Below are 24,327 nucleotides of genomic sequence, written 5' to 3' on the forward strand. Positions count from 1 at the left end.
CACTCCGAAGTGCGATAGTGTGACCGCAGTCCCTAAATTCGAACGGTGTCACTGTGTGGCTGTGTGCGGGCGTATGTGTGTGTGTGGGAAGTTACAGAGAGAACAAAGTAAAATTTGAAAAGTTAAAGCTGCAGCTGCTGAGGGTACAGCCGAAATTGGACGAATCACTGCCATGGCCAAGGTTATATCGCAGGACACCTTCGACGATGTGGTGAAGGAGAACGTTGTGGAGTTTTCGATGACTCCCTCGGAGGCGAAGGAGGAGACCATCAAGCAATTCGAAGCACAAGTAAGTAATGTCGACATAGTAATTTATCCAGTAGATAACTCCGACTTTATTTAAATGGTTGCAGGGCATCAACCTGGCCAACATTATCAAGGACCTGTCCGTTAATCCGCAAACCGGCCAACCCGTCATCAACGAAACGGTGGACAAGATCAAGGAGCACATTGGCCAAAAACTAGAGGAAACAAAGGTCCTACTGGAACAGCTGGCCACCTTGGATGCCGAATGCAAAAAGTCCTTAGCCCATCGGGTTCTTGCCGGCAAAAATGGAGCCCACGATGCCCTGATCACCCTGCTGGAGGAAACGCTCTCCGCTGACTCACCCGACGAATCCGTGTTAAATAAGTCCCTGGAAGCCGTCAACAGCCTGACCCACAAGCAGCCGGATCTGTTTGATGCCGAGGCCATGGCCGTGGTTCTTAAGTTACTGGCCCTCAAGGTGGAGAACGAGGAAGTCACCCTGCTGACTCTTCAATGGCTGCAGAAGGCCTGCATTATGCACGAGATGAACCGCCAGAATATCATGAATACCCCCGCCCTCAAACTAATGAAGCCCTTGTTAGCGAAAGGGAAAGACCGCCTGGTGCGTGAGCTGACCGCCGTCTTCCGCTTCCTAGTGCTGGATGATGACATTCGCGTTGAGTTTGGCTGCGCCCACGAGCACGCCCGCCAAATAGCAGGCGAGGTGCTGATCCCCTTGGTGGAACTTTTGCCGGCCTATCAGGATCCCAATGTGCTAGCGGATCTTCTGCTGACCATTGGAACACTGGCTGTGCGACAGGAACTCTGTACCGCTATCGACGAGGCTGGGGGACTAAGGTCCGTCTTTGAGATCATGAGCTTGAATTTGGACGAAGTTCGTCTGAATAGAGAAGCCCTTAAGTTGCTGCGGGCCCTTGCCGGACATGACTCCGTAAAGTCACACATAGTACAGCAGGGCGTGGCTCCTATAATAAAGCAATTGCTGGAGACGCACCAGGCCAATGAAAACATCGTTGCCGCCGCTTTGGCCTGCGTGACTACGCTGACACTTCGGGTGCAGGAACACAGTGCCGCCTTTTTCGATACCGGCATTGCCGAAGTAATAGTGGAAGCACTTCGCGCCCATCCGAAGCACAAGATCGTGCAGCGAAACGGAGCGTGGGCCATACGGAATATGGTGTCGCGGTCGCGAAACCAGTGTGAAACCTGGATCTCCTTTGGCGTTGAGGATCTACTAAACTTGGCAATGAAGGAGCACCCCAGTGTGGAGCAGGACATCAAGGCAGCGTTGCGCGACCTCGGCTGTAGTGTCCACTTGCGCGAGGAATGGACGGGCACGGCAGAGAAAAAAATTGCCGCCTAATCGCACATACATATGCCTTTTGTATTTTTATATATTTACTGCTAACTTATTACTAGTGCTTAATTCATGCATTAGCTAACTAACAAAATTTGCAATTCTCAATACCAATCGCACGCTAATACCCAACTAGGGGCAGTCTCCTATGATCACATGGCTGTGGACTTATTTGCCCAGGTTAAAGTTGCGCAGCGAGCCGGCTTTAAGACGCTGGTTGAGATTCCGGGATATGCCGGTCGAAGGTCTGACTGCGGAAACACTCTCTTCCTCGGCGCGCTGCGCGAAGGGGTCAACCTTCTCGGAACCGCCCATTCCATTGTATACAAAATTGGAGCCCGTCGTGGCCGCTAACCCGGAACTACTCGAACTTCCCAGCAGCAGTCTTGGCTTCTTGAAGATTGAATACTGGGGGAATATAAATAATTTTTAAGTGTGAATCCGGATAAATTATTGCGCTTACCTTTTCACTGAGATCACTGCTGGTTTTCCGTATGGTTCCGCTGGACATAGACACACCGCCGCCGACTCCCTTGATTGGCGATATTTTGGACTTGGCCAGACCAATGTTACCCTTAGTATTAAGAAGATGCGCCAAGCCTACGCTGCTGGATTTGATGTTGAGATATGGGGAGGTGGACTCTTCGATGCGCTTAATATTCTCTTTCTGCGGAGCAGCGGAATTCTAGTAGCTGATATTTTCGTTTATCTGTAAGTACTCACAACTGTGGGTGAAATGGTGGTACGCCTTTCCTCCCGTTTAAGAGCAAAAATGTTGTTGTTTAGACCACATGAGGAATTTGGAGATTCCAAACAAGCGGTCCTGGTCTCAAAACCTTTCAGCTGAAAATTAAATACTATATTAAATCGAAAGTGAGACAGTGTAAGCCCAGCAAACCTTCTCCTGCGCCTGGTAAAGGTCGCTTTCCAGGTGCGAAACACGCTCTTCAAGCTTTCTGCAATCGAATGATTACATCAATTATAAAAAACACGTTTGGAATTTGGTGAACATACCGCTTTAATTCGATTTCCTTTCGCAGATCATTCTGCACCAACTTCACTACGTTTCTGAGCTCCGTCTTTTTGCTCTCGCATTGTCGCAGCTCCCGTTTGAGTGTGGACACCCAGTTGGCTAGGACGTGTGGATCCGCCTCGTTCTTGAGCAGGCGGTCGGCATCCGCCGAGCCAGCCGCCAGAATGGCCGATATGCCTTCCATAGCCTGGATCTGTGATTTCAGAGATTTGTTTTCCTTGCGCAACCCATCCACGACATGGGCATCGCTCTTGAGGATACGAATTTGCTCAACATAGCTGCTGATAAGAAAATCCTTCTTTTGCACTTTCTGCTCCAAACCGGCTACGATTTTGCTGCAAATGAGGAATGAATCAGTCCGGTACTTAAGAAAAGTTATATACAAGGGCATACAGGCACTTCTTTTGAGTATCCTTCAGATCCCGAATCTGCTGCTCATCCTTGTTGCGCTCCTTTTCGACCATTTTCATGGACAACTTTGCATTGTCCAGCTGTTCCTGCAGTGAACCCACATCGATGCGGCTCACATCCAAGTTGGCCAGATTGAAGTAGACCCTAAATATATTGCGGGTAGTGCATTTATTCCGGCACTGTGGACAAGTCTTTGATCTGCAAGATATCTTCGATTTTATTGTCGGAAATTAGAATTATCCTTATGTGTTGTTTACCGATCGAGCCATTGGTTTAGGCAGCTGTGGTGGAACATATGCCCACAAACAGTGGCAAAAACCTCGTCGGCCTGTCCAAACAATTCGGCGCATATCACGCAGTTCAAGTTCAACATTTTGGCACAATTAACTACATAAAAATGTTATTACAAAACGACAACAAATTAACGCACGCCGCACAGTTTGCGCGCCCAACGAAATACAGCTGACTGATGGCGATTTCACCATTCCCCAACGAGCGGAATTCACCACACCAGTATTTGTAAAGAATGGATAATGCAGTCAGTGTTAAGCTGTTAGCTATTTCCACGCCAAACTAATTGCGTTAATACGACTAAGTCGACCGAAGTAAATGTTTTTGTAAATGGAAAAACAATGGAATACAATCAATATCTAAATCTATATGTTTCCTTTCTTCGTTCCGCGTTTAATAACTAATGGTCGAACTGTATATATTTTAGGAAACTGAAATGCTTCTTCAATTTATGAAAGAAATGTATTTGTGAATTTTCTTTAATGATTAGAAAATACATGTGAGATATTGGATTTATTCTGATAATCTAGCTCCCATGGTGGACTTATCGATAGTAGTGACAGCACTGTGGCGGTATTTGCGAAAGCACACCGTACGCTTTCGATAACACAGCAGTGCCATCGGTGCCACCACTAATACACAACTATAAAAGTCGTCGAATAGCAATAATAAATAGGAATAGTTATAGATTTGTGCATTTAATTTCGTTCGTTATTTGCGTTCCAATCGACCGTGGGTCCCAGTGAGCTAACTGCACCTGTCCCCAAAGCGGAAGCTGAGCGAAAAGGTGTTACATTTGGCGTGCGCATTTCGCCACCTTTGTCAACGCTGTTTCTTATTCGGTGGACCGACGACCAGCGCACTTACACACACTCGTACCAATATAACAGACACTGAAGTGTGCGTGGAAGGGGCAGACAAACAACCGTGCGATAACAACAACAATCGGCAGTGATCGCGGCGAGAAATGGAAATGGCCAACAACATGATCAGCAGCAACTGTGGCGGCGGGAGCAGCAACACCACCACCTACGGCAACAACAGCTACAACAACACTACGGTGGACAGTGGTCACAGTTCGCAGAGTGGGGGCGGCGGTGAGGGAGCGCGCCTTCGGGATGTTTGTACCATTCTGAACACTGGCCCCGCCGCTTACCAAATTCCAACAGGTGGCTGTGCCTACGACCACATCATCGCCCTGATGAGGAACCTCGATCTGCAGGACGACGGCATCGTGCTAAACTCCAAGATCAAGACCATCGAGACGGACTTCTGCAACATTGTGCGCGACGAGTCGATGCTTTGGTATGTGTGCCGATCTCTACCGTTCGCCCATTGATGATTAATCATATCATAAGTAGTGTGTTTATTTGCCACCTCTTTTCGCATATAAATACCCGGTGAAGGTACAGTGCGGTGCGATTAGAATAGGGCCAAGGCAAGCACTCAAGCCCATCAAAGCCACCATATGATAACAAGACTTGTTGCATGTACATATCTGCCTGTCGAAAACCGATCACCATAGTAAAATATTTAAAACTTCCCATAACAAGTAGCATGAGTAATTGGTTAAATTTAGGAGCCCATAGGTTACAGCATTCTATAAGTTATACCACGAATAAAATGCTTGATTTTTTGGGACTGCATTTGTGTATTTTGCCCACAAGAAAGTGAATCACTAATCTACGCGTTTACCTTGAGCTTTGGTTCTTAAAGAGTAATGTTTTAACCTTTCTTCATAAAAAAAAACGACCAAAAAATCTGTGCTTCTGAGCTTCTGCATATATTTTAATTTTATTTAATGTTTCAAAATCGATTTATAGATCTGAAATGCACTGTATTTACGTGTATGCACGAGTTCGTTGTTTGTGACCAGGTTGCTCGAACGTCAGCGTGTCTTAAAAATTTACAACTTTTCATACAAATATTCACGGCCAGAGAGACATCGGCGCCATCGAATCATTTTAAAGTGAACATTTTTCCCTCCGATTCTCTCAGACTAATGCTCGAGTTAATTGCTGAGCAAATAGTTCGCAGCTTGCGCTTATCAAGCATGGCTGCTATGCGTTATATCAGCGGGGGTGTTAAACCCAGTTGTCGTGAATACTTGAACATTAAAAAAGTAGTAGGAGTCTTGATTATTATAACAAACTAATAAATCTTTAAATTTTCGCACGCAGTGAGTCAATGGAGTACCTGAACGACAAGGCGCTCTGCGATGGTGATACGGCGCTAAAGTTCGCCTTGCTCTTCTCGTCGCGAAACTTTGACGCACTGGCCATGAAGGAGACAAAGGTGCGCAGCGCCATGCTCAAGATTCTGGAGACAAACTTCCTTAACGCCGACGCATATCGGGTGCACGACAAGAACAGACTGTACAACTCGATCACGCTGCTGGGTGAATACTACCACAGGGTGAGACTGGCGGATAATGCCCCGATCACCATTTTGGGTGAGTCCCTGCTGGACTTGCTTACCCGCGAGCTGAACGACACGTCGGTGGTGCTGGGCACTCGGATCGCCCGCCTGGTGCTTTCACAGATTACGCTGAATGGGGAGATCATGCGCAAACGGCACAAAATCGAGATTGATCTACTGCTCTTCCACGTTCGCCGGCATTTGATCATGCAGCCCGCGCTGACCGCTAAGGTAAAGGCCATGCTACTGATGGTGCTGGATCTCTTTTACAGCCACTTTAAAAATATCGGCCACGACCTGGAGGCAATGTACACCAACTTCTTGGTGGTGGAAGATGGTGAAGAGGATGGTGTCAACAATAACGGCTCCGGCCCCCAGGATCTCGTCGAAGATGGCCGCCCACAGCAACAGCAGCTTCAACATCAACAGTCAGAGAACGGCAGCAGCGCCAACACCTCCGCCCATGATCAGGATACCTTTGATCCGCGGCCGTCGGCAAAAAAGTGGAGCGAGCAGGTGTGCGAGGATTCCTTTTGTGACATCGGCTACGGGGAGGCGGATCAAGGCGACGATAGATACTCAGAGTCTGGACTCTCGTATCCAGCCAACAACTCCGCTTCACTCGGCCACCGTCGGCGCGGATTTCAACCCCGCCAAGTTCCGCGTCCTTTGAAGTCGCATCAGTCACAACAGCATCAGCAGCACCAGCAACCGGCCAGCATAGAGTATGTAATAAACCTTTACTATATAAGTGTAACTACAATTATAGCTTACAATCAATCACCACTTATCATACATATAGAAAAAGTACTATGACTGATAACAATCTTTTTAAGGGCTTTGTATTCAATATGATGATTAACTGAAGCTATATATATATATAAATATATACATATATATAGCAAAATATAACTTAAAGCTCTATTGCAATTTATTTATAGAGACATTTCCAAGATTGATTCAGGTCCTTTAAGTAAGTCAAGGATAAAATATTTAATTAATACTTATAATTTAAAAATATACTCAATCTTAATTTACATTTTTTAAGTTTGACTTGAAGAAATAGAAAACAAAATTAAGTAATTATTGTTTTGTGTTTTTGAATGAGTGTCGAATTTTATTTGAGGAGCTCAATCAACTTTATATTATTTAATATATGCCAATTTATGAAAAAGTATTGTCATGTTCTCACAACTTTACTGTAGATATTAGTAACACAGAAGTTTGGTTTTGAAAAAAATCTGGCGAATTTATATATTTCATTTAATTTCATTTCATTCGTATTTTTACGTTTTATTCAAATTTTTTCAACTATATATATTAACTACACATTTATGAACAGCGCCAACTCCGACCAGTATCCATCCATGGCCAGCAGCGAGGATCGGGACGAGAGCAAGCCGCTCCCTAGCTGGCGGAAGACACGCTTCAACCGCAATCACGACGGCGACCAGAGCAACGGACGGTCGCGCGACCAACAGCGGCGGTACAGCGTGAGTTGCGAGGATGACCACCACAGCGTGCGGAGCGAAGGAGGTGGCAACCTGCGACTGTACAGCATTCACGACAGGAGGAAACATTCGCAGGAGCGCATCGAACGCAATATGACTGGCGGTGGCAACTATAACAGTATCGTTAACTCTAATTGGGATCAAAGGGATCGCGATGATCGCAGTGAGCGCTCTTATATCAGTAACTACGAGCGCGGAAACAACTATAAGCGAGGTGGGCGATTCAACAACCGCAACACCTACGACAAACCGCCGCGATTCCAGAAACAACAACAGCAGCAACAGCATCTGCAACAACAGCAACATCAGAGCGGCAACCACAAAATACACAGCGATACCTGGCGGCGCTCAAACAATGCTATAAATAGTGGATACCAGGACGAAAACTGTGCGTATAACTCAAACGGTCCGGAATCGAATAGTCGCAGCTCCTCTAGGGCTCGCACTCTGCCGAGGCCACCAAAGTCGCAAATGGATAAGTCTGGCGGCTATAGATATAATCAGAGCCCCACGCATGCAGGCGGTGGTCCTCGATTCCCGCGTTACAGTAGCCAAAGCAGTTTGGCCAGCGAAGCGTCCAGCTCGTTTGATCGTCGCCAGCAGACATCGCCCCAAAATCAGCACCAGCATCAGCAACAGCGGCACCGCCATTTCACACGCCGCTCCCAGCCAGATATCCATCAGCCGCAGAACGAGGAGAACTGGCAGGGGCAGGAAAAGGGCCAGCCAGCATCTGGAAAGGAGGAAAGCGAACTGGTTCGGAATGCCCAACAGACCACCAAGTACATGAACTATTTGTCAGCCCAGAAATGAGACTGTCGGAATTGCGTCCAGGCAGGAAAAAAAAAACTAGTTTATTCATTTAATGAAGTCATCCCTCAGCCACTTCCACATATACTAAAATGGTTTTACGAGTTTCAAGTTTGGAAATGTTTCGTTGCACCCTGCATTGTTTTGCCGTAAATGTTTCCTAATGGATGTGTATATCCACGTACTGTTTTTTCTTTTATTTTGTCTTCAACTCAGCTCAAATGTTAAACCAATACAAAGCAATTTAGACCAATCACAAATCTGATCCAACTCAAATCCAGGCTCAAACAATTTTAAACATGCATGCATCGGAGCCAATAAATTTGTAAATAGCAATTATATATATAATGTAGTCACACACAACCACACCACATAAACACTCCCACACAAAATACAGTCACACTCATTTTTATATTTATATATACAAACTGTTTAGAAACTAAGTACAAAGTCAATGAAACAACAAAAATAATCCTATTTCTATTGAAAATTAAAAGCCTGTTGGTGAAATGTTAAGCGCATGTTGAACATATAAATTTGTATTTTAGCTAAATATATACTTATATATTAAATGTCATGTTATAGTGCAGGCAATCAGCCGATTTATTAAACGAATTATACAAGCTTACGTATTTTTAAAGCATATTTTGTGAGGCCCTCTGTTTGAACAACAAAGCCAGGCCGGATTGCAGAGAAAAACATGAATTGTAGAGTTAATCGAGTAGTCTTATATAGATACTTAAACCTCTTTGTTTAGGTATAATCAATATGTTCGCATCATGCGTAGGTTCAAAACACTAATCAGAATATACATAGCGCCTAACACATTTTGAATAAAAAAATTACATCATCATTAATTAAGCAGTAAAGCAGTTTCTTTTGAAAGCTACTCAATGCTATCGAGCAAATCACCAAAAGACCCTCAAAGTCACCATGTTGGATGGATTTATTTCCCCAATCGTTGTGGGTGACTTCACCATCCTCTGCATGTCTGGTTTCCAGAGCTTACCATGGGTGACTTTCTTTTTTAGTTATAGTGAACATTGATCAAATACATATCGAAACTTTGTGAAACCCGTCCTTAGTTACAAACGTTTCTATTTTGCAAACTTTTAAAAAGCGTTGCATACTTATTGTTTACATGGTAATTTTCGTTTATTTATAATTTGCTTGAAATTTTGTTGATCAAGCAAGACTGAGTCACTCGTGGCTTACTGATATGTGAACTAACTCCATAAAAAAAAAGAGCAGTTTGGGGAAATTAATTGAGTAAATATATATTGAGATTCATATAATAAGGCATACGAGATTTAAGATATCAGCAATCAGTAGCATCACAGCTCGGCCTGGTCACGCGGGGTGACCACCAGGACCTCGTAGGTATTTACGTTAACCTCTTGACCATGATGCGGGATGTACATGACCTTGTGGGAAGGATGCACCTTGCCCAGACGCAGGATGCCCTCGTAAAGACCACGGCCCGTAAAGGTGACCTCACCCACTTCGGAGTAGCCCGTGGTCAGGGCATCCACCGGATAACTTCCACGGTGTCCGGGCACCCACTTGTGGTCACAGTCGTTGAGCACTAGGATCTCGACGTCATCGGTCAGAATACGGGCGTTACAGCTGTGCGAACCGAAGGCAGCCTTCTTTTCCGGTACATAAACAGCAGGCAAGAGATCGTCCTGGTAGTATCCTCTGGCCACATAAGTGGGTAGTCCGTCCTCGTTGGTGCCGCACTGCACCGCTCCCTCGGGCGGCAGGTGGGCATCCGGTAAGCTGTCTCTGTTCAGGTCTATGGGCACCCAATCGATCGGTACCTTGGGCACTTCAGTGTCATCGAACTCCGGGGATTCGGTGAAGTTCAGGTACAATCGGTGTACTCGATGTCGGTCGCAGGTGCTTCTGCATTGGGGGCAGGTCCTGGACCTATTCAGCCACCGGGTGAGGCAATCCTTGTGGAATACATGACCGCATCGGGCGGTTGAGAAAATTATGTCGTTGGCCCGGAAAAACTCGTTGCAAATTGCACATAAAATGTTCAGCGAAGGCGATGAGTCATTTGTGGGCACTACTTCTTCGACTTCTCCGCCTGTACTTCCCATTTCAGTACTATTACTCTCCATATCTGCGACTCTATGGACACTGAGCTATGAAGATGTTTGGCTCTAAGCTCTTGGTACAAATTTATTTCACAACAACGAGCGGAAACGATTCTTATCAACTTTCCAGCATTATTAGAGATGACCCTTGAATAATACCAAAAATACCAGAAACACTATTATTTTCAAAAGTTTGAATCTTGATTTGAATTAAAATTTTTTAAATAGCTTAAAACATTTAAGTCGTAAGCCTAAGCTGCAAGTACACGTATAAGCTAGTAAAAGTGAATATTATTTGGTTAATCATAGCTCTATTTTGGCTAAGTAAATGGGCTATTGATTTGTGGTTCTCTAAGTAGAAGAGGGAAAGTCGATGGCGTTCAACGTTCCAAATCTGCATAAAAACTTGTAATTGTATTAGAGCTTAAATGCACAAAGGCATTGAGATTCTCGTTTAAGTTGGACCATAAAATATTAAATATCTTGAAACTGCAATTGTAACGACGATTCTAAGAAAAGATTATCAAGAAGATAGGTGTATTTCACCACCCTAGATAAGGTAGTGATCAACGTCTTTCCCGTTCTATACATATAGCATAGATTAAACAAAAAATCCAATATTTTACAACTGCGAAAGATTCTACGAAATGAATACTTGGGCCATTAGGAGAATAAAACATTAGCACACAATATATTGCAGAAAATCTGATATCCTTATATATTTTATCGGCGTCATCAATCAATCATCATCGATTCTTATCAATCTCATCATTTTGAATTCAGCTGATTAGCATCATTATCAGCAGCATTATCAATTGGCCTTATCGAGTGGGGATACCACCAGGACTTCATAGGTGTTTACGTTCACCTCTTGACCATGATGCGGGATGTACATGACCTTGTGGGAAGGATGCACCTTGCCCAGACGCAGGATACCCTCGAAAAGAGCGCGGCCCGTGTAAGTGACCTCAAGCATCTCAACGTAGCCTGTGTTCAGTGCTTCCTGCGGATAAGTTCCCTGTTGTCCGGGCACCCACTTATGGTCACAGTCATTTAGCACCAGGATCTCAACATAGTTTCCCAGAACTTGGGTCTTTTGGCTGTGCGAACTGAAAGCAGCCTTCTTTTCCGGTACATAAGCAGCAGGAAGGAGATCGCCGTAGAAGTATCCTCTGGCCACATAAGTTGGAAGACCGTCCTCGTTGGTTCCACACTGCACTGCTCCCTCGGGCGGCTGATGGGCATCCGGTAAGCTGTCGCCATCCAGATTCATGGGCATTGTTGCTGAAGGGCAGAGGGCAGGCGCTAAACCTGGTCCTTGTACGGATGAGGTCGTCGTGAATGCACCTGTGGCTCGTCCTCGGGATAAGAATATTTGTGGGTGCAGTTTCTGCGAGTTCTTCGCCGGCACTTTTCATTTCGTTGTTCTTACCATCCATATCTGCGTTTCTTTAGGCACTGTAGATATGAAAAGGTATGGTTCTTTGTTTTAGTTAACAATTAACGGATAAACGATTCGAATCAACTGTCTTGCTTTATTGGAGATGGGAGAGATGAGATGAGAGAGAAATACTGTTACTTTTTTTGGTAGGCGGTATTTTCGTAAGCTTTGATGAATCTCACTACGAGAACATTATTTTCAAAGCGCTGTTAAAATTAATTTTTAAAGCTTAAGTAATGTTTTCAATATTTTGGTCTCAAGGTTTCAAAACAATTTTGTTATAATTTATAGATTTGTATTAAATATATTGATTAAGTTTCAGTGTGTATGCCAAGTGCTAAAAAAATAATGATTATAACCTTCTATAATCAGCAAGTGGACTATGTAATTATTATATACAATTTCGGATTTTATAGCTTAAAAACGAATGAAAGCTCTAGTAATGTTCGATACAATTTTTAATTTGATTTTAGTTAATTTTCAACATAAGTATTTATTATTAAATAAAATTATCTATCGATAAGTGGCACCAGGTACTTACGATACACCATCGATCTGGCAACTCCGCGCGGTACGTGGCTTCGGGACACGGAAAACAATTTTACAGGAAAAGCTAAACAAATTATGTACAATTCGCAATAAAACCGAAAATATATAGGGACACACACCCGACGGGCAGGAGGAGCACAAAAGGCTATATGAACTGTAAGTGCCTAGGACCAGATTCCCCTTGGTTTTCCTGCGCTCACCCGAATCCTTTCACTTTTAATTGCTAAGTTCAACATACAACTACAAATGGGTATTCAGCTGATTTACAGCTAGTGCGTTTTCTCAATGGCAAAAATGAACTTTCCCCAACTTGCCGCCACTACAATAGAAAGAAGAAAATGTGCGCATAATATGCTAATTTTTTGTTTGTTTTGGTTTGCCAAAATACAAACAATACATATGTACATACGTACGCAAGTACATAGTACATACATATATATGTATATGTATGTTTGGCACGCACACAGACGCATTAACTGCGCTCTTTGTTTGCCGCCTATAAATAAACGCCAAAAAATGCATAATTTAATGCCATTTGTTGCTATTTACCTCTGCTTTGTGTACGTCAACAAAGCGTTATTATATAAACATATTCAATCAGCTGTTTCTAACTAGAACAAAACGGTTGCTTTGTTTATTTGATCGCTTATTGTTTAAAATGTTAAAATGAAGATGAAGAGCTATACACATTTATGTTTAAGGGCCATTTCACTATTAAACGAAATTATTAGAACAGCTACTTGGACTCTCTTCCTGTGCTCTCTTTTGCTTTTTTCCAAGCCTCTCTTGCAAGCTTAGATATCTATCTATTTATGTTTGAAATTGGAGCATATATTGCATCATGCGTATCGAGGACTTCCCTTTTTTATTTCGCTTTATGTGTACTTAGAAAAATACATTTTGGAGATTTTAGTTAATAGCTTCATAGTACGTTTAAGCAAAAACAATCTGTATATAAGTGAATTTAATAATAAAAAATATAAAGGAATTCTTGCGATTTCCTGGAGCTCTCTTCGTTTGCCTGTCTCTCTCTCTTCGGAGAACGCAACTAGAGCGACTATTGCACCATGCGAAGCTTCGGATTTCATCATCCGCCTGGGTTGCTATAAAAGCAGAGACTGTGGCTTCTTCAGTTGTATTTCATAATTACGATGCAAGCAGTAAACACGCGCCACAGGACAAATGCACAACTAAGCCAAATGGGCGTAGGATAGGTCGGGATTATCAGCAGTCTCCAAGCAGCTTCAGCTCCTAACCGGATACACTTGCTCTCTAATAATTCCAGAACACATTAAACATCAAGCATCACCATCGACCTGCACAGTCACACATAGATCCAAATGATTCCAAGGATACAGTGAGGAAATCGATTACCATGAATAACATACAGAGCGCCACTAATGGCGTGGCCGTGCCCGTGGGCGTGGGCATCAAGTCGGCCAGGAGCAATATTTTCAACGTGGACGGTCTGCCGCAGCAGATGGCCGCCATGAGTGTGGACTACTCCAGCATCCGGGGCAAGGATGTCCTCGTGCAGCCCACCGACGAGCAGATGGAGCTGCTCCAGAAGAGGCTGCAGGACCGCATAGCCGACAACTGCGGGGAGACCATCTACGAGATTGGCGTAGGCGAGGGTGAGTCCAGCAAAGCTAATATCCCAACCGAGAACTGAACTAAAGTGCCCGTTTTTCAAATAGATGGCAGTGACAATGGCCTGAATCCGGAACAGTTTGAGGCCTCCGTGGCCACGCTACATCTTCTAGCGGCCACCATAGATGCGGATGTGGTCAAGCTGCGTGAGCGGCGGGCAGAGAAAGGGCAATCGGCGCAGTTCCTCATCCGAAAGCATATCGAGACTACCGACTTTATGGAAATAAGGTGAGTAAATAAGCGGAATTCCTAGCAATGCACTCTCTAAATGTATTTCCTTTTATCAGGGTGGCCGTCGTGGGCAATGTGGACGCCGGCAAGTCCACATTACTGGGCGTGCTCACCCACGGTGAGCTGGACAATGGTCGTGGTCACGCCCGGCAGCGACTGTTCCGGCACAAGCACGAAATTGAAAGTGGACGCACCAGCTCTGTGGGCAACGACATTCTCGGCTTCGACGGTGTGGGCAATGTGGTTAACAAGCCGGATCACGGTCACCTGGATTGGGTGAAGATATGCGAGAACTCAGCCAAGGTGATCACCTTCATCGATCTGGCGGGCCACGAGCGCTACCTGAAAACCACCGTCTTTGGCATGACCGGACATGCTCCGGACTTTGGCATGCTGATGGTGAGGTTTTTGTCCTTAGCTTTTGTAGCGTGCCATTAATCTTGATTTCCTCATCACAGATTGGCGCCAATGCCGGCATCATAGGCATGACTAAGGAACATCTCGGTCTGGCCTTGGCTCTAGCAGTGCCCGTTTTTGTGGTGGTTACTAAAATTGACATGTGCCCGGCCAACGTGCTGCAGGAAAACATGAAGCTACTCTTTAAGATGCTCAAATCGCAGGGCTGCCGAAAGGTGCCGGTTGTGGTGCGTTCGCAAGACGACGTTGTCCTAAGCGCTACGAATTTCGTTAGCGAGCGTCTGTGCCCCATCTTCCAGGTGTCGAATGTGACCGGTAACAACCTGGAGCTGCTCAAAATGTTCCTCAACCTGTTGAGCACTCGGATGGCCGGCTCCGAGAGTCTGCCGGCCGAGTTTCAAATCGACGACGTGTACTCGGTGCCGGGTGTTGGTACTGTTGTATCTGGAACATGCCTTCAGGGCACTATTCGGCTAAACGACTGCCTGATGCTGGGTCCAGATGCGGTGGGTTCATTCGTGCCCATCACCATCAAGAGCATCCATCGAAAGCGCATGAACGTTGCACGCGTGCGCTGTGGCCAAACAGCAAGTTTCGCGTTAAAGAAAATAAAGCGCGCCTATCTGCGCAAGGGCATGGTAATGGTGTCGCAGGATCTCAAACCGCAAGCCTGTTGGGAGTTCGAGGGAGAGATACTAGTGCTCCATCACCCGACGACGATATCGGCGCGTTACCAGGCCATGGTGCACTGCGGCAGCATCCGCCAGACGGCCTCCATCATTCACATGTCGCGCGATTGCTTGAGAACAGGCGACAAGGCACATGTGAAATTCCGGTTCATCAAGCAGCCGGAGTACATACGCGCTGGTCAGCGACTGGTCTTCCGCGAGGGACGCACCAAGGCGGTTGGCAACATACTACGTCCGCTACCAAATGCTGCCGCTAGCCCGTATCGCCCCAAGCCCGCCAAGATGCAGTCGCGCTCACATAACGGCGGGAGCAACGGCAGCAACAACCAGCACCGCCAGCAGGGCCAGGGCAGCACGTCGGCAGCCGGATGCAGCAAGGACAATGCCGACGAGAAGCAGAACGGCGACAAGCGTGAGGGTGGCAGTCGGCGGGGCGGCAAGCGGAAACGAAATAACCGTCCGACTCCGTCCGGCGGTGGTGTTGATCCATCCAATGGCTCGGCCGCTTTGGGTCTGCCCCTCGGCGAGAATCCCTCATCGTCGTCCTCGGCTGAAGTCACACCGGCCGCCCTCACCGAGTGAGTCGCGTCGCCTTGAAGTTTGGTTTCTTTCTAGTTTTGTAAGCTAAAGTATTTTTAAAATTCTTAATGAGCATTGGATGAATTTATTTTGCGACCTTCTAATCTAAAGAGTCACGTGCCCCAATAAACTTTCCGTGTTCCGTTCTCGTCCACTGTACATTGTGCGAAATGCCAAACCAAATTCTATATTTTGTTTGTTCACTAGACTTAAGGCAAACGTCGTCAGTGCAACATGGATTTTATTTGAAGTTTCATTGAATAAACGCAGGTTAATCAACCTTAATCATGCTATTCTCATTTGAAAACCTTTAGTTCAAACCTAAGTTCATTTCACAGAAATGATATTTAATTATTTTGTTGATATACTGAAAGAGACGGGACTTTTTTCGGAAATTTTAAGTTCCGTTCGATAAAATATCTATGTAAACTAAAAATTATTAGAATTATTTGCCGGATGACGCAGATAAAATTGAAAGCGTTTTAAATGCAGACATTATGTTACTATTTGTTTCTTTTGTAAAAGTTTCAGAATGACAATCTGAATGGCTCTTTTGTTTTTTAGAGTTAAGATATCTAACTAAAGAAAATGGCAATGAATAAGGATTTTCTTGTTTCTTAATTACCTTAATAAAATCAATTTCCAGACTACAAAAATATGACTTGCTTTTCTATCAGAGTTGGTGATAGCCCGATATATATAAGGCTTATTCACTGAAATTAATGTTCTGGCTTCAATGTTTATTCATCTGTGTTTACTAAAATTTATCATGCCGCGTATATACAATTGCTGTAGTTAACCAAGTTAATTACTGAACCCTAGTTCTTTTTCTTGCTATTAAGCTCCTTCTTCACTCCCTCCAGCTCTTGTCGCACGTTGTTTTTGAACATGTTGACAAAGGATCTAGAATTGGCAAAATGGTAGTCAGATTGGAATTCTGCTAAATGGGAGGATCACTCACTTGAAGCCCTCCGGCGTCATCTCGTGCAGTCCCTGCTTCCTGGCCATGTCTTTGGTGCGGTACATCAGGGAAAGGACCAACTGGGCGGTGCGTCTCATGGGATAGCTGTCCGCCATGCGCTGGATGAGCTGCTCGTTATTGGCAAGGTAGCGCATCAGCAGCCGCAGCACCATCTTGCCCGACTCTTTTTTTGTACTACCACTGCCTAGAACTCTGTGTCCTTGTACTTGCGGATCAGCTGCTGCTTGAGCTTAAGCTGATTTCGCAGCAGTTCCAGTCGCTGTTGCTGCTCCTCCTTATTGAAATCGATCCCGGGCAGCTGGCGGATTTGCTCGCGTGCCGATTCGAAGCGTTTTTGCAGTTCAAATATCTACAAATCAAGCATATAGCTATGGTTGCTTGTGGCGAACCAAGGACTCACCTTGTGGTTGCAATCCTGGGACTCGCGCAGCTTAACGGCGTTCTCCAGAGGATCCTTCTCCACGCTGAAAGAAACAAAGAGCCCAGGTTATATAAGGTCGGGCACTAAGTGCGCACTTGTTGCCGAACGCTGGCGGTTTTCGGCACTGTTCGGACAGGGGCAATAGCCCCCAGAATCCGTGATGGCCACTCACCAGCGCACAATGTCGTAGATTATCGGCAGAATTTCGATGTCCAACTGGTCGACCGTCAGCTGGCACTGACCACCACCGATTCCGTTGGATGTTTGGGTCTCCTGCGATATGGTCGGCTCGAAGGGGGAGTTCGAAGTCTGGACCAGGCCGTCGGCGGTTAGGATGGGTTTTCTGTCCTCGATCTGGTTGTTTGGCGACAAATCCATCATAAAAAACACGAATTTGCAGCGTCGGAGTCAATAAGACCTTACCGGCAACAGTCAATAATACCAATAATACCAAAGTATTGAATATACTAAAAGGAAAAGTAATTTATATCGAAGTACGATGGCGCCCGATAGACCCAGACAAATACCGCCTCCGGTTATCGATAACAGACAACGAATAGTTAGTTCAGAGTTTATAAAAACATTAAGCCAGCATGAGCGATAGCAATGTTCCCGCCTTCGTAAGTAGCTGCAGAAATCAGATTTCTGACGGATAAAACCCCAATGCATCTATCTAGGAGCTTGGCGATGCCCTAGCCACCCGCTGCGGCAATACGCTCACTGGCGTCTTTTTGCCGGGCTCTCGAATCGCACTCAGCGCCTACCGGCATGTGACGCACAGATCGCGGGACGCTCCCACAGAGACGGCTGGCCAAGATCCGGTGCTCATCTACATGGCGCAGGAGACGACGCTGTTTGATGAGCCCGTTCTACGCAGCGTACTCGCGGAGGCAAATGCCACATTCGCCACGCTGCAACAGTTGGGCCCGCGGGCCACACGTGCCGAGTATGTGAATATATCCCGGGCATACCGGAGCATCGTGCGCTCCTGTCTGGAGAAGCTGGAGCAGGCCAAGATGTCGCCGGAGGTGCAGACGGATGAAGCGCGCCTGCGGCGCTTCAGTGAGGCCATCGTTGTCTTCTATGCGGCGGAATGCCTGTGGCATCTCTTCGAGATCCTGTACATTCAGAGCAATCAGCTGGTGGTGCCCCAACTGCTCGACTGGGCCCGCTTCCACTCTCCGCAAGCAGAGGACAGTGCCACGGATCTGCTGCTTATGGCCGAGGAGGCCAGCGAGTCCGATGACTATTGGAGCATTGTCAAGTCACTCATTATGCTTGGCGAAATAGATGTCACGAGGGCTATTCTCTCACAGAATCGCAAGGCTGGACAAGCGAGCTTCAAGGCGGCCGAACTGATCCTGAAGTCCATGCCGGTTTACCAAGAGGGCTATGCCCTGCAAAAGTTTCACTCCCAGTGGGAGTACTGGCACGTAGATACGGAACGAAAGATCCAGAATGGTTTATTTGCTACGGAGCCAGAGCTGGAGCAGTTAATTCGTCTGGTCGCCGGCGACAACGAGCAGTGGGATGCTGGAATCAAAAAGTCGCAGGATTGCTATACATACCTGCCAGGATACCTGTTCTTTACCAAGCCCACCTGCAAACCCTTTGAGCTGAGAATAGCCGCAGCCAACTGGCTAAACCGATGGTATCGTCTCCGGCCGGAAAGAGAGCTCTGCAGCATGAACCGCATGATTTCTCAGCTTATGGATCACGATATAAAGGTCTTTATATACGATGCTCAAAAACTGAACGATACTCACTGGTTCTCCACGCATTTGATTGATCTAATCCATCATTGTGGTCAGCTGAAGAGCTATTTCGATCAGAACAACATGTGAGTTTTATTGTCTCAATTCATATTCCATCAATATTCTTTATATTTATGCACCCATACCCACACCCACAGTGATTTGCCGGCCCTGCGTCACTCAATGATCTATGAGTACGGCAGCTACCTGATGATGTCCCACAACATGTGGCAGTTGGGCATCGACTATCTCGACTGCTGCAAACAGGAGGGTCAGGCGGCCATCGAGCTGCTTTTGCCCCGCATCACTTTGCGCAGCGAGCGGCAAGCCACCAAGCTGATTAACCTAGCCAGGCAGCGCGGGCTCATGGGCGTGGAACAGGAGATCTGCAAGGTGCTTTCGAAGCGATCATACGACAAGGAGCGTTATGGCAACGCCCTGGAATGGGCCATTCGCTCCAAGGACGTGCTGCTGGTAACGGCGGTAGCAGACTTCATTTTGAAGGTAATCACAAGCTGGTTTTGGATCAGTTTTCCATGCTAATTGATCGGTACTTTGCTTAGCATTACTCGAAGACTGGAAACATGCTCTGCCCGGACACCATTGCCAATGTCGGAGGCCGAATGTTTGTCTCTCCGCGCTTGGTGTTTCTTTCCAAGTATTTCGAATTCTATGAGTTCTACCGCACACGCGATTTTCTCTCTGCCTCTCAACTTCTAGTGAATCTGTTGGAATCCAGAATTACGCCAGACTAGTAAGATATTGTGTTTACAACGAATACATTTATCAGTAACATATTCCATTAGCTTTTGGCCCTCGTTGCTCATCGATTCCATGCCACTGCTAGAGTCCAAGGATCCAAAAATCTTCGCCAAGGAAACGGTGGCCATTCTGCATCATATTGAAACCGAACTGGTGCCCATCATCGAACGCGACGTGTCCAAATATGGAAACGTATGTCTGGCGCTGCTTTTGCTTTATTGAAGTCCCATAACTCTGATACTCTGCTATATTCACAGCACCACACAGAAACCGTGTTCAAGGACTATCGGGTGGAGAACGTCGACGAAATCCTAAACCTCATGCGCCTGGCCTGCGCACGCAATTTGGCCCGAGCATTGATCATTGAGAACACGATGCCAGTGGTGTGATTTTGAATGCATTTTTAATGTAATTTATTTTGTATTTTTCGCTTTTCCAATACATCGTAATTTGTTATAGATCGCTTGCATTGCTAACTTGTTATTCATACGCATTTTGTTTATATCTTGTGCCTCTTTGCTATGTATTTATTGTACCAACAACACTACTTGACTGGCTGCTGCCCTTTGACTAAAAGGAATTCCAAGCTGCTGGGGGCTGGAGGGATGTTCACAGTACGCATTTGTAAAATAAGTGAAACGCAATCGCTGGGGGCAGCTCCAACCTGCCCGGTCCCAGCGAATGCTCGAATGGTGTCTTGGTAAACTATGCTAGTTTGAACGGCGTGGGTAAATCTATAGGATACACTTCTCGGTTATCGGATAGGCAAAGGGAAAACAAAGGTGCTTAGGCCGAACTTAGAACAATATTTAAATCGAACACTAGCAAGTATTTTAGCTGCACATGGAGGAAGTTTACACACGTATTCGACGCACCTAAGAACTATTAAACAACGCACAGAGTACAAGGGTAGTACACATAGTTGCATGCATATGCGTGGATACATATATATAAATATATCTGTGGGGTATGTTTATAATTATCATATATTGTGGCTGTTACTTGTTATGAGAATCGCACGGCCTTGTACAAATGTTCGCTCACTACGCACGGAATTACATTTAAAGTCGCTTGTCTCTTGGCTTGGCCCTCGGACCGCCAACGGCGTTATAAAATGTATCATATCATATCGCTTGGTAAAAACAATAAAAACTAAACCAAACTTAGATGAGAGGCCGCCTGGGGAGTCGCACTGTATACTATCTTTCTAATTCTTAACAAACTTTTCTCCTAAACGTGTTGCATGCCAAATCACGCTAGGCAACCGAAGATACTCAGATAATCAAAACGTTGTTACTTTTAAGAAGATTTTAGACTACCTCTTAGGTTTCCAGTCTCGAACTGACAATGAAGTTGAATGTGTAAATGTTAAATAAATGTATAAGTATTGAAGTGTAAAGGATTCTCAAATTATGCTTAAAGATCCTATTGCAAAAGATTTGTGACATTACAATAAATAATATCTAAAATAAATTGCATACTTTTGTAGATTCAATTTAAAGTAAATAGGCATAATAGAAAACGAAAGAAAGACATATAACTTTTGCACGCACATAGAACTAAACCATTTAAAAAAAACAAAACAGAAGAAGGTCAGTTCGGGATGGAGGATCCTGTTGCCTAGCGCGGTCATCGAGGGACTACGCCGCTTGAGTATTTCGCTTATCCTACGCCCAATATCGGTAATTAATGTGAGTCTGAGTGGAGTGGAGGTGTCTAATTCTGCTTCGCCGTACCCGCGGTCGTGGTGGCTGCGGTGGTAGCCGCTATGGCACTGCTGCCCGTGATCGAGCCCAGCCGGGAGAGCGATGGCTCCCGCTTGGGAGGCACGATCGGCTTGGTTGGTATGGGGGGCGGTGCTCCACGGGCTCCCGCTGGTGGCACCGTAACCGGCGGCACGGCAATGGGAACGGGATGAGGATGCGGTGGTGTGGTCTGGTCGAGGGCAGCTGCCGCAGCCAGTGCGGCATACTTGCCGCCGGGCGCCCGCTGGATGGTAGCTGTCGGCTGCATCTTCGCCGGGGAGGGTGAGGGTGGCGCCACCATGGGCACGGTGACAGTAGCTGCCGTCTCCACTGATGCAGCTGCTGCTGCAGCTGCTCCAACGCTGCCGCTCGAGTTGCTGCTGCTGGTGGTGTTGTTCGTGGTGGTGGTGGTGGTGTTGGTAGTGTGGTTGAGCACGGCAGCTAGTGGTGCTATTGCTGCTGTGGCCGTGCCAGTGGGCGCCGTTGCGATTCCAGCGCTCCGGATGTTCTGGCCCGGCGCAATGGAGCGGGCGATGCCGGTCTGTGGTCCCGAAACCGGCATGCTGCTAACCGTGGCTGTTGGCTGCACGATCTTGGCGATGTTCACCATGGGGGGCGTGGCACAGGCGTCGTCTGTAAAACGCAGAGAGGTGGGATTAGCATGCTGCCTATGACAGCTTCGTAAAACACTAGATTTTCTGATCTCCGAGGCGGATTGGCCTAACCAGAAGCCCATAGGTCTTCTTAAAACACACTTCAAGGACTTCTGGGAAGGCCTGGCTTGTGTGGAAATGTTTTGGCATGGTTGTGAAAAGTCTACACTGGACGCCACTGGTGTCAACTGGCTACGTTCTGGCTTTTGGTCGGGGTGCTCCAATCGCTGGGGTGCGAGCGTGCGGGGTGGAAGTGCGGATGCGTGATCTTTGGGGTGGTGCAACGTGAAGTGCACGAGGAACATCACAAAACAAAAAACAAATCACCTTGCAATTGCGTAACATTTTTCTAACAAAAGATTTCGGCTTCAAGAGGAGTTCGAAAAAAAAGTAATATATAGAGTATATATAGAGTTAAAGATTGTATATAGAAAATTATAAGGAGGGCAACCATTTATAATTACAACAGCCAGTTTCCAGGTGGAAGTGCCTCGTCTGGCTAACTCACCGCTGAACTGTCGCGCCTTGGCGGCGGCCACGGATGAGCCGCTGCCACCCAGCTGCTGCTGCTTTTTCAGAGCCTCATGCTCGCTCCGTAGGGCGTTGAGTTCCTGCTCCAGCTCTTTGACCCTGAAAAACGGAGGTAGGAGATTATATTGTTGATTCGATTCAAGGGCTGCACTTGACGAACCGGAGTTCCTCCTTGGCTAGTTTGGCAAACAGCACTTTCCGCTCCTGCTCCATGGCATGCGTTTGCTTCTCCAGTTCCTCCTCCATGCGCAACGACTTTTTGCTCTCCTCCTCGAGACCCTCGGCAATGGTGTCCGACCGCTGCTTCTCCTCGGCCAGGATTTGGGCCAGATCCTCAGAGCGTTTCCCTGCAGACCATCGATACAATTGTATACAAAGTGGCAAAGCTAATGTGGTCATACGCACCTTCTTCAATATACTTCATGAGGATCTTTTTGCGCTCCGCAATCAGCAGCAGCACGATCTGTTTCTGTCGATTGCGCTCGTACTCAAGCGTCTCCTGCAGCTTCTTCAGATCCTTCTCCATTTTGGCCACCTGAGTGCGCTCCTCCTCGAGGTCCTGCTTCAGCTTGGTGCGCTCCAATTCCAGGCCGTAGGTGATGTCGTCGCCCTGGGCCGTGGTGTTCTCGTGCTTCCGCTTCTCCTCCTCCAATTCCTGGAGCATTCGCTGATTATTTTCCAGCGATTCGGTCAATATGTTGACCATACGCACGTGCGTGGCCCTCTGCTTGCTAACCATCTGATACTGTTGCTCCATTTGCTGCTCAATGATCTGGCGCACCTCCATCTCTGCCTGCGCCGCCTGCGTAGACGATTCCCTCGATATAAGATTCCCATTGAGGGCGATCTTGTCCCGGAATATGGCCGCATACGGATCGTTGGGCTGCAGTCGCTTGGTGCGCAGCTGGGCGATGAGCTGCTTCACCCGCTCGTTCCTCAGTGCGGCTATGCACACATCCCGTGCCTGCAGTTCGCCCTCCAGGTAGTACAGCATCTTCACCAGCTCGCTGTGCGGCATCTCGGAGCGCGTCCGACCGTTGGTTGCGGTGGCACTGCTGGCGCTGTTAGCCACCGGCATCACTTTGTGCACCACACCGGGACCCGGTTTCATGGTCTGGAACTCGTGATTGGCGCTCACGGTGTCGCCCACCGACATTCCGGATCCGGAGCAGTTCTCAGAGCCGTACTCCGCGTCCGGCGCTGGTGCGTCCGCAAACGTCTCCGCGACGCTGCTGTTTGAGTTCTGCTCCATGGCCTCCGACTCCTGCTTGTGACTCCCGTCCCGATTCCCAATGCCCAATACCCGATTCTGGATTCCGAACTCCCGATCTCCACCTCCGCTCAGCTCACGGCATACAATAAAAAAAAAGTTTGGTGCGTCGCAGTTCGCTAATTACACGGGATGCGCGCTCCCTGCGATGTTTCACTTCCGGCTCGGACTCTGTTTGAGCCCGCTTTTGAGGCAAGTGGCTTTTGCGCAACCAGCAATCGCCACAGGAAATTATCTTACAATTTCTTTGTCAATTTGTTGCCCGTGAAAAAGTGGATACTTGCGGCAGCGCTGCCGATTCCGCCTTATTCCCGTCAAAACTGGCTTCTTTTGGTGGTCAATAGCGGGATAGTGCTGCGCTTGGCGGGAGGATGAAAATTAAAACGTTAATTTTAAATTCGTGTGCTTATTCTTTATTATCCAATTCCAATTTAATGAAGTCACATTTTTGT

General features: G+C 46.6%; 10 protein-coding genes across 13 annotated transcripts; 4 read left to right on the forward strand and 6 right to left on the reverse strand.

The window, feature by feature from the left end:
* Positions 1 to 16: 16 nt before the first annotated feature.
* On the forward strand, positions 17 to 1,757 carry LOC6547047 (armadillo repeat-containing protein 6 homolog). Its single transcript, XM_001974600.3, has 2 exons — positions 17 to 289; positions 354 to 1,757. The coding sequence occupies exons 1-2, from the start codon at positions 173 to 175 to the stop codon at positions 1,629 to 1,631; spliced, it is 1,395 nt and encodes a 464-aa protein (XP_001974636.1). The 5' UTR covers positions 17 to 172; the 3' UTR covers positions 1,632 to 1,757.
* Positions 1,621 to 3,545, reverse strand: LOC6547046 (E3 ubiquitin-protein ligase TRAIP). Its single transcript, XM_001974599.3, has 7 exons — positions 3,327 to 3,545; positions 3,052 to 3,267; positions 2,640 to 2,993; positions 2,524 to 2,581; positions 2,349 to 2,468; positions 2,089 to 2,292; positions 1,621 to 2,033 (listed from the first exon to the last, which is right to left on the reverse strand). The coding sequence occupies exons 1-7, from the start codon at positions 3,440 to 3,442 to the stop codon at positions 1,794 to 1,796; spliced, it is 1,308 nt and encodes a 435-aa protein (XP_001974635.1). The 5' UTR covers positions 3,443 to 3,545; the 3' UTR covers positions 1,621 to 1,793.
* A 390-nt stretch (positions 3,546 to 3,935) lies between these two features.
* On the forward strand, positions 3,936 to 8,167 carry LOC6547045. 2 transcript variants are annotated; one of them, XM_026980433.1, is made up of 4 exons: positions 3,936 to 4,665; positions 5,541 to 6,503; positions 6,720 to 6,751; positions 7,121 to 7,360. In XM_026980433.1, exons 1-4 carry the CDS (start codon positions 4,328 to 4,330, stop codon positions 7,273 to 7,275), a joined length of 1,488 nt encoding a protein of 495 aa, XP_026836234.1. In that variant the 5' UTR covers positions 3,936 to 4,327; the 3' UTR covers positions 7,276 to 7,360. The 2 variants fall into 2 exon arrangements, with proteins under 2 accessions (XP_026836234.1, XP_001974634.1); XM_001974598.3 differs by lacking the exon at positions 6,720 to 6,751 and having other exon boundaries at positions 7,121 to 8,167.
* Positions 8,168 to 8,576: 409 nt separating this feature from the next.
* LOC6547044 lies at positions 8,577 to 10,363 on the reverse strand. Its single transcript, XM_001974597.3, has one exon. The coding sequence runs from the start codon at positions 10,223 to 10,225 to the stop codon at positions 9,434 to 9,436; it is 792 nt and encodes a 263-aa protein (XP_001974633.1). The 5' UTR covers positions 10,226 to 10,363; the 3' UTR covers positions 8,577 to 9,433.
* Positions 10,364 to 11,012: 649 nt separating this feature from the next.
* LOC6547043 lies at positions 11,013 to 11,569 on the reverse strand. The gene has a single exon (XM_001974596.2). The coding sequence runs from the start codon at positions 11,478 to 11,480 to the stop codon at positions 11,013 to 11,015; it is 468 nt and encodes a 155-aa protein (XP_001974632.1). The 5' UTR covers positions 11,481 to 11,569.
* Positions 11,570 to 12,173: 604 nt separating this feature from the next.
* Positions 12,174 to 16,413, forward strand: LOC6547042 (GTP-binding protein 1). 2 transcript variants are annotated; one of them, XM_015156392.2, is made up of 5 exons: positions 12,174 to 12,347; positions 13,477 to 13,825; positions 13,889 to 14,069; positions 14,129 to 14,471; positions 14,531 to 16,413. In XM_015156392.2, the coding sequence occupies exons 2-5, from the start codon at positions 13,567 to 13,569 to the stop codon at positions 15,758 to 15,760; spliced, it is 2,013 nt and encodes a 670-aa protein (XP_015011878.1). In that variant the 5' UTR covers positions 12,174 to 12,347; positions 13,477 to 13,566; the 3' UTR covers positions 15,761 to 16,413. The 2 variants fall into 2 exon arrangements, with proteins under 2 accessions (XP_015011878.1, XP_001974631.1); XM_001974595.3 differs by lacking the exon at positions 12,174 to 12,347 and adding an exon at positions 13,230 to 13,405.
* A 62-nt stretch (positions 16,414 to 16,475) lies between these two features.
* Positions 16,476 to 17,626, reverse strand: LOC6547041 (uncharacterized protein NCBP2-AS2 homolog). Its single transcript, XM_026979882.1, has 5 exons — positions 17,584 to 17,626; positions 17,333 to 17,514; positions 17,140 to 17,203; positions 16,719 to 17,088; positions 16,476 to 16,660 (listed from the first exon to the last, which is right to left on the reverse strand). The coding sequence occupies exons 4-5, from the start codon at positions 16,889 to 16,891 to the stop codon at positions 16,576 to 16,578; spliced, it is 258 nt and encodes an 85-aa protein (XP_026835683.1). The 5' UTR covers positions 16,892 to 17,088; positions 17,140 to 17,203; positions 17,333 to 17,514; positions 17,584 to 17,626; the 3' UTR covers positions 16,476 to 16,575.
* Positions 16,918 to 17,613, reverse strand: LOC26526511 (mediator of RNA polymerase II transcription subunit 9). Its single transcript, XM_015157326.2, has 3 exons — positions 17,333 to 17,613; positions 17,140 to 17,203; positions 16,918 to 17,088 (listed from the first exon to the last, which is right to left on the reverse strand). The coding sequence occupies exons 1-3, from the start codon at positions 17,539 to 17,541 to the stop codon at positions 16,924 to 16,926; spliced, it is 438 nt and encodes a 145-aa protein (XP_015012812.1). The 5' UTR covers positions 17,542 to 17,613; the 3' UTR covers positions 16,918 to 16,923.
* A 56-nt stretch (positions 17,627 to 17,682) lies between the features above and the next one.
* LOC6547040 (nuclear pore complex protein Nup75) lies at positions 17,683 to 20,139 on the forward strand. The gene is made up of 6 exons (XM_001974593.3): positions 17,683 to 17,780; positions 17,838 to 19,000; positions 19,073 to 19,418; positions 19,478 to 19,668; positions 19,721 to 19,868; positions 19,934 to 20,139. The coding sequence occupies exons 1-6, from the start codon at positions 17,754 to 17,756 to the stop codon at positions 20,063 to 20,065; spliced, it is 2,007 nt and encodes a 668-aa protein (XP_001974629.1). The 5' UTR covers positions 17,683 to 17,753; the 3' UTR covers positions 20,066 to 20,139.
* Positions 20,140 to 20,635: 496 nt separating this feature from the next.
* Positions 20,636 to 24,229, reverse strand: LOC6547039 (uncharacterized protein CG10915). 2 transcript variants are annotated; one of them, XM_015156631.2, is made up of 5 exons: positions 23,011 to 24,227; positions 22,766 to 22,952; positions 22,583 to 22,704; positions 22,402 to 22,440; positions 22,036 to 22,054 (listed from the first exon to the last, which is right to left on the reverse strand). In XM_015156631.2, the coding sequence occupies exons 1-4, from the start codon at positions 23,855 to 23,857 to the stop codon at positions 22,424 to 22,426; spliced, it is 1,173 nt and encodes a 390-aa protein (XP_015012117.1). In that variant the 5' UTR covers positions 23,858 to 24,227; the 3' UTR covers positions 22,036 to 22,054; positions 22,402 to 22,423. The 2 variants fall into 2 exon arrangements, with proteins under 2 accessions (XP_001974628.1, XP_015012117.1); XM_001974592.3 differs by lacking the exon at positions 22,402 to 22,440 and having other exon boundaries at positions 20,636 to 22,054; positions 23,011 to 24,229.
* Between the last annotated feature and the right edge of the window lie 98 nt (positions 24,230 to 24,327).

Source organism: Drosophila erecta, unplaced genomic scaffold (genome assembly GCF_003286155.1).
Source record: "Drosophila erecta strain 14021-0224.00,06,07 unplaced genomic scaffold, DereRS2 tig00000092-arrow-pilon, whole genome shotgun sequence".
NCBI classification, from domain to species: domain Eukaryota; kingdom Metazoa; phylum Arthropoda; class Insecta; order Diptera; family Drosophilidae; genus Drosophila; species Drosophila erecta.

What these genes read in the sequence shown, in the direction of transcription:
- LOC6547046 (XM_001974599.3), bottom strand. Translation starts at nt 3,442, where the DNA reads ATGTTGAACTTGAACTGCGTGATATGCGCCGAATTGTTTGGACAGGCC. An exon ending in TTTACCAGGCGCAGGAGAAG is followed by an intron (nt 2,469 to 2,523) that starts GTTTGCTGGGCT and finishes TTTAATTTTCAG; the next exon opens with CTGAAAGGTTTTGAGACCAG. An exon ending in GCAGTGATCTCAGTGAAAAG is followed by an intron (nt 2,034 to 2,088) that starts GTAAGCGCAATA and finishes ATATTCCCCCAG; the next exon opens with TATTCAATCTTCAAGAAGCC.
- LOC6547041 (XM_026979882.1), bottom strand. Translation starts at nt 16,891, where the DNA reads ATGGTGCTGCGGCTGCTGATGCGCTACCTTGCCAATAACGAGCAGCTC. An exon ending in ATGACGCCGGAGGGCTTCAA is followed by an intron (nt 16,661 to 16,718) that starts GTGAGTGATCCT and finishes TGCCAATTCTAG; the next exon opens with ATCCTTTGTCAACATGTTCA.
- LOC6547047 (XM_001974600.3), top strand. Translation starts at nt 173, where the DNA reads ATGGCCAAGGTTATATCGCAGGACACCTTCGACGATGTGGTGAAGGAG. An exon ending in TCAAGCAATTCGAAGCACAA is followed by an intron (nt 290 to 353) that starts GTAAGTAATGTC and finishes AAATGGTTGCAG; the next exon opens with GGCATCAACCTGGCCAACAT.
- LOC6547042 (XM_015156392.2), top strand. Translation starts at nt 13,567, where the DNA reads ATGAATAACATACAGAGCGCCACTAATGGCGTGGCCGTGCCCGTGGGC. An exon ending in ACCGACTTTATGGAAATAAG is followed by an intron (nt 14,070 to 14,128) that starts GTGAGTAAATAA and finishes TCCTTTTATCAG; the next exon opens with GGTGGCCGTCGTGGGCAATG. An exon ending in CGGACTTTGGCATGCTGATG is followed by an intron (nt 14,472 to 14,530) that starts GTGAGGTTTTTG and finishes TCCTCATCACAG; the next exon opens with ATTGGCGCCAATGCCGGCAT.
- LOC6547045 (XM_001974598.3), top strand. Translation starts at nt 4,328, where the DNA reads ATGGAAATGGCCAACAACATGATCAGCAGCAACTGTGGCGGCGGGAGC. An exon ending in CGCGACGAGTCGATGCTTTG is followed by an intron (nt 4,666 to 5,540) that starts GTATGTGTGCCG and finishes TTTCGCACGCAG; the next exon opens with TGAGTCAATGGAGTACCTGA. An exon ending in CAGCAACCGGCCAGCATAGA is followed by an intron (nt 6,504 to 7,120) that starts GTATGTAATAAA and finishes ATTTATGAACAG; the next exon opens with CGCCAACTCCGACCAGTATC.
- LOC6547043 (XM_001974596.2), bottom strand. Translation starts at nt 11,480, where the DNA reads ATGCCCATGAATCTGGATGGCGACAGCTTACCGGATGCCCATCAGCCG.
- LOC6547044 (XM_001974597.3), bottom strand. Translation starts at nt 10,225, where the DNA reads ATGGAGAGTAATAGTACTGAAATGGGAAGTACAGGCGGAGAAGTCGAA.
- LOC6547040 (XM_001974593.3), top strand. Translation starts at nt 17,754, where the DNA reads ATGAGCGATAGCAATGTTCCCGCCTTC. An exon ending in TATTTCGATCAGAACAACAT is followed by an intron (nt 19,001 to 19,072) that starts GTGAGTTTTATT and finishes CCACACCCACAG; the next exon opens with TGATTTGCCGGCCCTGCGTC. An exon ending in TAGCAGACTTCATTTTGAAG is followed by an intron (nt 19,419 to 19,477) that starts GTAATCACAAGC and finishes TACTTTGCTTAG; the next exon opens with CATTACTCGAAGACTGGAAA.
- LOC6547039 (XM_001974592.3), bottom strand. Translation starts at nt 23,857, where the DNA reads ATGGAGCAGAACTCAAACAGCAGCGTCGCGGAGACGTTTGCGGACGCA. An exon ending in CATGAAGTATATTGAAGAAG is followed by an intron (nt 22,953 to 23,010) that starts GTGCGTATGACC and finishes GATGGTCTGCAG; the next exon opens with GGAAACGCTCTGAGGATCTG. An exon ending in CTAGCCAAGGAGGAACTCCG is followed by an intron (nt 22,705 to 22,765) that starts GTTCGTCAAGTG and finishes TCCGTTTTTCAG; the next exon opens with GGTCAAAGAGCTGGAGCAGG.
- LOC26526511 (XM_015157326.2), bottom strand. Translation starts at nt 17,541, where the DNA reads ATGATGGATTTGTCGCCAAACAACCAGATCGAGGACAGAAAACCCATC. An exon ending in ATCTACGACATTGTGCGCTG is followed by an intron (nt 17,204 to 17,332) that starts GTGAGTGGCCAT and finishes TGTTTCTTTCAG; the next exon opens with CGTGGAGAAGGATCCTCTGG. An exon ending in CCCAGGATTGCAACCACAAG is followed by an intron (nt 17,089 to 17,139) that starts GTGAGTCCTTGG and finishes CTTGATTTGTAG; the next exon opens with ATATTTGAACTGCAAAAACG.